Source organism: Lissotriton vulgaris, chromosome 5 (assembly GCF_964263255.1).
Source record: "Lissotriton vulgaris chromosome 5, aLisVul1.2, whole genome shotgun sequence".
Lineage (NCBI taxonomy): Eukaryota > Metazoa > Chordata > Amphibia > Caudata > Salamandridae > Lissotriton > Lissotriton vulgaris.
In genome coordinates this window covers 1,480,399,018-1,480,409,310 of record NC_141693.1, presented here as the reverse complement: position 1 = coordinate 1,480,409,310, position 10,293 = coordinate 1,480,399,018, and the positions used below count along the sequence as shown (strand labels likewise).

Below are 10,293 nucleotides of genomic sequence, written 5' to 3'. Positions count from 1 at the left end.
TGCAACTCCGTCTCCGTCCTGTTCCGGAGAAATGTCAAGGATCAGCGCTAGAAAGGAAGCTGGAGTGATGAGGCACTCGCATAACATTCTAATATACTAATATATCACATTTAAAACAATATGAACATTAGGATGCGCACATGATTTGAGAGACTGTATAAGTTAAAAAGCATGTTAACATCCCTACAAATATTAGTAATAATAGGTACTGTACGGGTCAACATTTTTCATATTATGGGCAATTATGAGAGAGACAATGTCACACTTTCGTCTTTTTTGCCTTTTTGTATATTTTTTTTAATTAAAAAATAAAAATTCGGTACCAATGTTAAGTGAAACAAAATTAAATTGTAACCTCTCATTTCTCGTCACGTCTAATTTTTCTCTTTTTCAGGAACTTGTAAAAATACCGCAAGGTGACCCAGACAATGGCAGAGGCCACTAGTCCGCTACCAATCCCCACCACCCCGATGAAGATCATTCGATGCTCATATGTCCAGTCGACATCCAAGTGTTTTTCAATGAAGTCTAGGATAAAGTTATCCGGGACCGCCTCTAACTCCTTGAGCTCCTGTTTGGTGGTGTGGAACTTGTCAAAGTTCAGTTGCACCATTGACTCTGAGATGATCTTCAGACCAAAATAGACCCTTTTAACAAATTTGGAGGTTTTGAGCTGCAAGACATCGCACCGGTACGTGCCAGCGTTGGCCTCCTTGGTTGCGTTGAATTGGATAATGAAGTCCGGGGTCCTGTAGACTCTAAAGAGCGCATCCAGTGTGGTGATGAGGCCATAGGCGTACCTCCAGGTGTAGAGAAAGGACTGCAGGCCTATGCCTACTGTATCACTGGAGAAGCAGTTGATCTGAAAGGGAGCACCAGTGGGGATGGTGAATGTTTGCAGGCCACAGTCCCAGCTGACCATACACTCTTCTCGGCGTGTCTCGCAATCAGTCTCAGATCCATCTGGCTTGACCAGGCACCACTCCAGCTCCTTGACCCCCAGTCCACAGCTAACACTGCATCCGCTGCTCTTCACCACCACCTTTGCCTCAGCACTCAAGAGCTCAGGTGGGAAGGAAACCGTGGTGTCATCAGCGTTGATAGCAAAAACGATTACTCCGAAAATGACGCAGCTTCTTAGGGGCTCCATGCATTGCACAACAGGGAAAAATGTATTTCTCCTGACACGTGGAAGAGTCTGGTCTGCGCCAGACCTAAGCAGCTTTCTTTAGAGGCAGTCTTTCAAAATGTTCTCTCTTTGGTTCCCGATGTTAGAAGAGCCTAGAGGTTAAACATTCAGCAGAGAAGACATAGTCAGGCCAGACAGAGACATATGATGGTGATGTGCTGCTTGACAGTAATTTCCTAAATAAACGTTTCTAGAGAAAATTGAAGATATATTATTTACTGCTTTCTTGAAAAAAGGGCTATTGTCAGCTTACCATGATCTTAGAATGGGCTTATAGCCCACCCATTGCTTACCATCGGTTCCCTTTACTGTCATTGACTTGCTTCATTTTTGATGACTTGTCTTGTCCATCATTTATTTGTCCCCCCCCCCCCCCCCCCCCCCCCCCCCCCCCACCTGGAGCATAGCCTTTTCAGTTCAGTCTTTCCACTGCTCACTTTTAGGCAACTACTTTTTTCTTTTGGCCTAAAGATTCACTTGTGCACCTCCCCCTTTACCTCTTGTTTCCCCTCATCTCTGTGCTTCCCTCCCCCTCACACTTCATGCCAGTTTCTCTTGCCACATGCTTCCTTCCCTTTCCTGTACTCAGTGTTGCTCTCACTCCCTTGTTTACTCCTCCCTCAATTCCAGTTCTCCCACAGTCCCGGTCCCTTTTCTCCCCTGGCTCCTTATTTCTTGTGTGCTACTTTTCATCGAACCCTGCCCACTCCCCATTGCTTCTGTCCCCTGTCCACTCCTCTATTGCCACTAGAGTTCCCTCCTCTCCAACGGAAAAATACTGTTAATTTGTTTTTGGGCTAAGAGTCTGCAAAGGTCCGGACATGATACTGAATAGGACTGTAAACAAAACTGTAAGCACTCATTTGTAACATGACTTCTCTGTCTTTGTTTCCTCTGTTCGTCTTGGATCATTAAAGCAGAACTAAAACACATTTATAAGTGATTTCAATTTATATTTGCAGATTGAAATATGTACAGTACAAGGCTTATAATACTTGCTTTATCTGATTTTGCTTATTTTTTCACCACCAGCCAGGGCATTAAAATACTGGTGTTGCTGGTAGAAAACCAGTCAAGTGGAAACCTTAGTTGCCCCCCCCCCCCCCATAGTCCTATTTTTTTTAAATCATTTTTTGAAACTTTTATACTTAAAAAGTGCTTTCATGTAACTTTTTTTGTTTAGATTTATTTACAGATCCATTTTGGATTGGTAAATTAAAAAAAGAGGAACTCGCATAATTTTATAAGTGTGCATGTAAGGTCAGGCACAGGCTTGTGTAATGATGCATGAATGTGTGCATACAAAAGGAAGCGGCTGCCAGCGTCCTCATCATGACACTGTTTTTCTTCTTTTGTTCATGAACAAAAGGCAGTGACAGAGCCAATAGGTCTCAAAGGCGAGACCTAATGGCTTTCAATGCTGTTTCATCTATAGTGGGACAGTGATATGCACACCTTTCATTCTGAATAACATAGACCAAATCTGACATATTTATGCAGCTCTCACAGCCAATTCTGAGGAAGGACTTCCTTTCTAATGGGGCAGTTCAAGTTTTCATGTAATTGGGGATTTAGATTGAGGGTCAGACAACTTGCTGTGCTGCATGAGAGGGCAGAAATGCACCAATTTTACCAATCTATGGCGCATTCCTGCTCTCTGACTGTGCTGGTGCACAATCTGCTGCCTTGCGCCAATGCAGGCACCCTTGCACCATGGTGCAAGGGTGCGGCTATTGCAGGTAGGATTGTTTCTGTGCAGGAAGGAATGCTTCCGCACAAAAAGAATCTTGAGGCTTGTTCCTCTTTCTAAGTGTGCTACAAAATGCAGCATACTTAGAGGAAACAACAAGGAGAAATAAAGATGTTTCTCCTCATTGCACCTCACCTGGGGATGTGTAACATTTTGAGGCATTCCATGGTAAACAATTCTTGGTAAATCCAGCAATGCGCCAAACTACATAAGTGGATGCATGGGAATACCTACACTCCAACCACAGCATGCCTCCTCAGGGCACAGTGACACCAGTTAACGACTTATGCTGCCTTGCATTACTCCCGATCTACCAAGCAACGCAGGGCCATGGAATATGGCCTTGCATTGCTTGGTAAATCTGACTTTAGTATTGCGTTGCCTTTGCGACACCAGGCATGACGCAAGGGCAATGCAATACTTAAAAAAATCTGATCCTTAATGTGGCTAATTTAGTCCAATCCTGCACGACACCTTGCAACGGGAAGTTGCATCTTTGATCTGAAAGTTCTGCTGTATACCAGGAAGTCCAGCATCAAGCATGAAAATACCAAGGGGCAGATTTACAAGCCCCTTGCGCCACTTTTGCATCATTTTTAACATAGGAAAAGTGACGCAAAAGTGGCGCAAGGGGCTTGTAAATAAGCCCCCACGTGTAGAGCCTACAGCTCTCTGACACATCATAACAGGAAGTCTCGACTCTGACCAGGAAGTATTGGATGCAGGACAAATGCAGCTTCCTGCTATGTAGTCCACTCTTTTTTTCCAGATATGTGCATCGTAGTACTTGTCTTCGGAAGAAAATGGCCCTGTTAAATGAAATAGGGGGTAGGGCCTGGGGGGCTCCAAGAACAAATGATTTTTAATGTAGTGGACCCCTACAGAGCAGTGTGTGCATCAGAGGGGCGGGTGCCTTATTGTCCTGATGGCACGCTAAATTACTGAGGCATACTTCTAGAGTTCATTTGTATTACTCACAGGAATCACGACACTAATGCCAACAGCATCCAGTTTAATAACTGTTCGTTCACATATTAGGCAGGTCTCAACACACAGGCCACAGTGACAGCTCCCGACTGCTCCGCCTGTTACACCCCGAACCACTGCATTATAAGGTGCAGTACTGAGCCTCCCAACTAGCAACAATTCCCAAATAATGCGTGTGTGCCTGCCTGACACCTCGCATCCTCCTAGCAAAACGGCGGAGGCTGTTGAGGGTCCAAGCACAAACGGCTGTAAATATGCAATTTCTATTAAACCAGCCTGAACAGGAAAGCAGGAACCTCCAGTCCCATAGATTTTCTAATTAAACCTAAAGATATACAGTATAACCAAATTCGCCAAGAATGTAGGTCAAAAAGTATTTTGTGCATATAGCGCTCACATTTCAATGTGGCCGATAGAACTCTAGCGCCTTCATAAAGATGGTATTAAAGTGCTCACAGATAGTTACCGCACAACCCGTGGATCCTCAGAGTGTCTCCAGGGAAAGGCAGAAGGCACAGCTGGGGGGGATCCGAGCCGCGGCTGCTGATCAAGGTGCCAGGGATTGTTGACAAGCTATGACACTGCTGTCATCAGCAGCGATCCCCGCTTATGACATCTCAGTCACATCCCTCTAGTGGGGGTCCTCCGACACTGGCCCTCTCCTCCACCAGCAAGGGCTGCCCGGTGGGCCTCCCTCGTCCTGGGATTGACATCGTTCCTGCACTGGGGACCGGCTTTGATGAGAATGGAGTTCAAAACCCTGTGTCTGATATGACGGCCCCAGACCTTACCCATAGCGGAAGCTTTCGCGGGCCAGGGGCCACATGTTAGTATCTGGCGCCATCTAGTGGTTTAAGACATGTGTAGCTGCCATGAATAAATAGGGTAAACATTTATAGCCTTATGTTGGCTCTGAATAAGCGCGGTGCCGGTAGAATAATGTAGAGGTGTAACACGGGGCCCTGCGGCGTGGAGGAGAGTCAACCCTTTAGAGGGGCCCCATGCTACCCCAGGCCAATGAATACCTACGACATATGCGAGTCATTGGGACTCCACATTTGGGGGGAAAGGGGGTGTCATCGTTTTACGTTCCCAATGACTCTTCCACTTCTGGTGCACTTGGGAAAGAATAGGTAGGACTGAGAACCCACTTCAGTGAAATGTGGCCTCGTCTTCCTCACCACGTGTCTCACTTTTAACTTCCTTGTTCTTATCACTCTGAAGCAGCTTAAATAGAGCGTCAGAATACTATGATGCCACCAAACTCTGCCCACACAGCCCCTCTTGCCAGCATCATCCATGCCCACGGAATCAACAACCCCTCCTATGGGGATGACACCCAGCTCTCACTCTCCCCCTCCAATGGGACACTAAACACTCAGACCAGTTTCTCCACCTGCGTGACTGAAGTCACCAGATGGATGAAAAGCACTGCCTCAAGCTCAACACAGACAAGATGGAAGTAGTCATCTTTGGCAAATAAAGGAATATGCCTTTTAGGATTATTTATGTGCAGGAAGGTGCCCTTTCCAGTACAAAAACAATCCTGCATGCAACACAGGCATTCTTGGATGGTGCAAGGGTGCCTGCTTTGGTGCTAGTCGGCCAAATCAGCACCAAAACAGATACAAAGACAGCAATGCACAATATTCTTGGTGCATTACCCAGGTCACGCAGCGTAGCAGGGTGAATTGTGCTGCGTTGCATTACTTTACCATAAATATAGGCCTAAATATTGATAATCTTGTTTTTGATGCTACTGGGTGCTGCTCATGTTTATATGTTATGAAAGGTGCTTCTGATGTTTGTCTTTTTCCTGTCTCGATGTTTGTGTGCAGCTGATGTTTATGTTGTGCCAACCAGTCAAAAGGTAAGAGCAGAGCATGTGTTTAGGAGTAGGTGCTTTATGGATTCTCAGGGCATCATCATCATCTAGGCGCCTCCTCCCCTGGAGGTTGTGGTCATCAACCGTTGGCAGCCTGAGCTGTGCTTCACTCAGCCTTCAATCCCACTTGTTCGAGAAGAGGCGATGTGCCACCCCTTGTAGGTCACCTTCATCATCCCTCCACATTACCAAGGTTGAAGGCAGCTGGCCGACTGGAAGCTAAAATGTGATACAAAGCTGGAGCTTGATGTACTGCCATCCACCTTTTTCAGGGGCTGCGACAGACGAAACAGCGCAGCCCAGAACCAAGGATAAAGCAGGTTTCAGGTCGGGGTGACATAGCAGGAAGTAGGAGCCACGACAAAGACGAGAAGCCTGTGACATGTACATGAATCAGAGAGAGTGTACAAATACCTCCCCGAAAGCGCCCACAACCGTCACCACCTCAGTCAGCTTTTCCTTTACATGGATTTTCATAGAAAGTTCTGATATAAGTCACATTTGTACGCTAAGAAACTGCTTCACAAAAAAGTTCTACTGACACGGTCAGATTTATGCAACGCGCAATTATTATAACTCACAATACCATGTACGCCATTGTGGGTGAGCTCACGCCACCGCCCTCCGGCAGACCACTCAAAGCAAGGCCAACCCTGAGCACAAACAGACCAGCGGGTCACCTGTCCCAACCCAGGGTGTATTGTCTGCCAGGCTGTGGAAGAGCACTTCCCGCTTGTGCACACTGCTGTACATCACGTGCTCCTCTTTAACTTAGGTGAAAGCAAATCTAAGTGCAATATTGATCCATCCTGCGGGACCGAACGGGCCTTAGTGGTGCATGTATGGACATGTATAAAGGAAAAGGTGTGGCGCAGCGGCCAGGGTGCCTGACTACGGGGTTCACGGTTCGATCCCTGGTGCCGGCGGCAGGTTAGCCCAGCACCATGTGACTCTGGGCAATAGTTTGCTTAATCTTCCCGAGGGCCCCCAGCCCTGGGACACCACTTCGAAGGTAGCTGTGCGCTTTACAAATACTGATATTTCATTATGGACTACACTTTCCCCCGGGAAGAGTGGTATCAACCGGTCCCTGGCTTCGGACATCGCTGCCCCCACGCTGGACTCGGGATCTCTTTCCCAGGTCAAGGCACGGGTCAGAGGGGGGGTCTACCCGGGGACCGGAAAGAGACTCCAACAAAGCTCTGGTCTGATCCAAAGAGACGGAGCGCACCCATCTGCTCTGGGAAGGGCGTGACCATCAGGCTCCTGCTCAGAGGAGCCCTGGCTGCCTGCTAGGAACCGAGTCATGACCTCACAGAATCCCCAGAACCCACAAACACCAGCCTGCCCTGGAGTGACGTGGTTTGCTGACCTCACTGACATCTTCTGGAAAGAGAGGTGGTACTCCGGCTCCCATTAGATTGTAATGACTTCCTTTCCCTAGTGCTGTTGGTTCACACTGACAGTCATCCCTGGGAGAGAAGGGTACACGAGTATCCAAGATCCAAGCAGTTTCTCTCTGCTCCTGCCAGGGCACCTGGAGGGAAGATCCAAAGAGAGCTGGTGCCGCAGCTCCTCAGGAACAACAACTTATTGTTGGTGAACGAAGTGATGCCTAGCGCTTCCGGCCATTCCAATCCTAAGCCACCAAGATCACCTGTGGCGTACCCCAAGGATCATCCCTCAGCCCAACCCTCTTCAACATCTACATGACACCGCTCGCCAACATCCTCCGATCACACAACCTCAACATCATCTTATACGCCGACGACACCCAGCTGATCCTCTCCCTCACCAAAGACCCCGCCACCGCCAAAACCAACTTCCACAATGGAATGAAAGCCGTCGATGAATGGATGAAGAACAGTCGCCTGAAACTGAACTCGGACCAGACGGAGGTCCTCATCTTCAGCTCCACCCCCTCCGCCTGGGACGACTCCTGGTGGCCGGCCACACTGGGAGCTGCCTCGACATCCACCCACCACGCACGCAACCTGAGGTTCATCCTGGACTCATCTCTGTCAATGACCCAGCAAGTCAACGCCGTCTCCTCCTCCTGCTTCAACACCCTCTGTATGCTTTGCAAGGTCTACAGATGGATCCCCAACAGAACCAGAAGGATGGTCACCCAGGCCCTAGTCACCAGCAGGCTGGACTACGGCACCGCCCTCTACGCAGGAACCATGGCTAAACTCCAGAAGAGACTCAAACGCATACAGAACGCCTCTGCACGCCTCATCCTCGACATTCCTGCCACAACCACATCACTGCCTACCTGAGGAACCTGCACTGGCTCCCCGTCAACAAGAGGATCACCTTCAAGCTCCTCATCCACGCCCACAAAGCAATCCACGACGCCAGACCAGCATACTTCAACAAACAACTCCCCTTCTACACTCCCAACCACCAGCTTTGCTCCGCTGACCTCGCCCTTGCCACTGTTCCACGCAACCACCGAACGACTACCAGCGGAAGATCTTTCTCTCACCTCACCGCCAAGAGATGAAACACCCTCCCCATTCACCTATGTCAGACCCAGGACTGGCTGACCTTCAGGAAACTTCTCAAGGCCTGGCTGTTCGAACAGTAGCAGCTCCCCCCGCGCCTTGAGACCCTCACGGGTGAGTACTGTGCTCTACAAATGTTTGATTGATTGAGTGACCGTAAGAGTGCATGCAATTCTTCCCACAGTTGGCCCTGACAGAGCCAACGGGGCATCTCCTCGAAACCGCCAGCATCCTTTTACCCACAATACACCTCCAAATGCCAGTTAGCTGTAAAAGAAAAGCCTCCCGGCAGCAAACGCCATAACTTTAAACCGATCTTTGCCACATAGCAAGAGCGTCTCTGCTGTGTTCAGTCATTTAGCCCCGAGTGCTTCTTTGAAACTCACCGGGAATTTTAAAAGAAGCTAAAAGCAAGTATGAAAGTAGGTTTGCGAATAGAGTTGTCAGAAAGAAGTATGCTGCCGCCTCAGTTGTGCGAATGGTGCTCCTGGCTTCCACTCAAACCTCAGCTGGATAAGATAGGTCTCTGGGTGGACACCTGAAGTACAGATATGTGTATAAACGAAGTTTATGGGTTTGAATGCTTGCAAAGTCAAATCAACCTTTCATACTTTTGAGGGTGGTAAATTAAGGGTCACAAACAAGTATGATAAATGATTGTTATTTTATTATTAATAGCCGCTGTGTCTGTGGCGTGCTCTGTGTTGTTTTTATGTTTGTGCTATTTTTATTATCATAAATAATTACAGAATGGCAGAAAACCGGGAGTTGATGTACGTTTTGAAGCCCCTACAGTAGCTGAACTCTCCAAACTTCAAACCCGGGTTTACATTTCATTATTTTAGGGCGGTTTTCAATTGAAAATTTGAGGAACTCTGACCTGCAGGTGATCGTGGCTAGGCGGAAACCCACCTTCCCGCTAATCCTGTTCCCCTTAATGAAAATGTAAATCCCTCCGAGCAACAATCACAAAACTAGCGAACTGCAGAAGCAGTGGAAAAGAGCGACATGTAGGGACCGGCGGCCCACGGAGATCTGTAAATACACCTGTTAAAGCGAAGAGGGGTCGACAATGAAACCCGAGATGGAGAGGAAGACCCCAGGGGTGAATAATCACATTAGAAGGTACTGCACAACAATCCAGTTTGAGGGGAAGGAAACCAAGGAACACCAGGTGGTAAGGAAAAGCCATTAACCAAAACAACCAGTGATATTACACACACCGAAACTGACAGAAGCGCAACGCCTGCCCGTTGCATCTCCTACTCATTGGCCACACAGTGTCTCCCTTCCCCAGGAGCCCGGCCACCAGGAATCCTCCGGCCCGAGTCGCCATCTCCCCTGCTTCCCCAGGAGCCCAGCCAACAGGAATCCTCCGGCCTGAGTCGCCATCTCTCCTGCTTCCCCAGGAGCCCAGCCACGAGGGATCCTCCGGCCCGAGTCGCCATCTCTCCTGCTTCCCCAGGAGCCCCGCCACGAGGGATCCTCCGGCCCGAGTCGCCATCTCTCCTGCTTCCCCAGGAGCCCAGCCACGAGGAATCCTCCGGCCTGAGTCGCCATCTCTCCTGCTTCCCCAGGAGCCCAGCCACCAGGAATCCTCCGGCCCGAGTCGCCATCTCCCCTGCTTCCCCAGGAGCCCAGCCAACAGGAATCCTCCGGCCCGAGTCGCCATCTCTCCTGCTTCCCCAGGAGCCCAGCCACGAGGGATCCTCCGGCCTGAGTCGCCATCTCTCCTGCTTCCCCAGGAGCCCAGCCACGAGGGATCCTCCGGCCCGAGTCGCCATCTCTCCTGCTTCCCCAGGAGCCCAGCCACGAGGGATCCTCCGGCCCGAGTCGCCATCTCTCCTGCTTCCCCAGGAGCCCAGCCACGAGGAATCCTCCGGCCTGAGTCGCCATCTCTCCTGCTTCCCCAGGAGCCCAGCCACCAGGAATCCTCCGGCCCGAGTCGCCATCTCTCCTGCTTCCCCAGGAGCCC

At 49.3% G+C, this 10,293-nt stretch overlaps 1 protein-coding gene across 1 annotated transcript; it reads right to left on the bottom strand.

Annotated features, from left to right (window-relative positions):
- Positions 1-358: 358 nt before the first annotated feature.
- TMEM81 (transmembrane protein 81) lies at positions 359-1,150 on the bottom strand. The gene has a single exon (XM_086919713.1). The coding sequence runs from the start codon at positions 1,148-1,150 to the stop codon at positions 359-361; it is 792 nt and encodes a 263-aa protein (XP_086775839.1).
- Between the last annotated feature and the right edge of the window lie 9,143 nt (positions 1,151-10,293).

Bases quoted from the DNA above. Each gene is read 5' to 3' on its own strand.
- TMEM81 (XM_086919713.1), bottom strand. From the start codon at position 1,150: ATGGAGCCCCTAAGAAGCTGCGTCATTTTCGGAGTAATCGTTTTTGCT.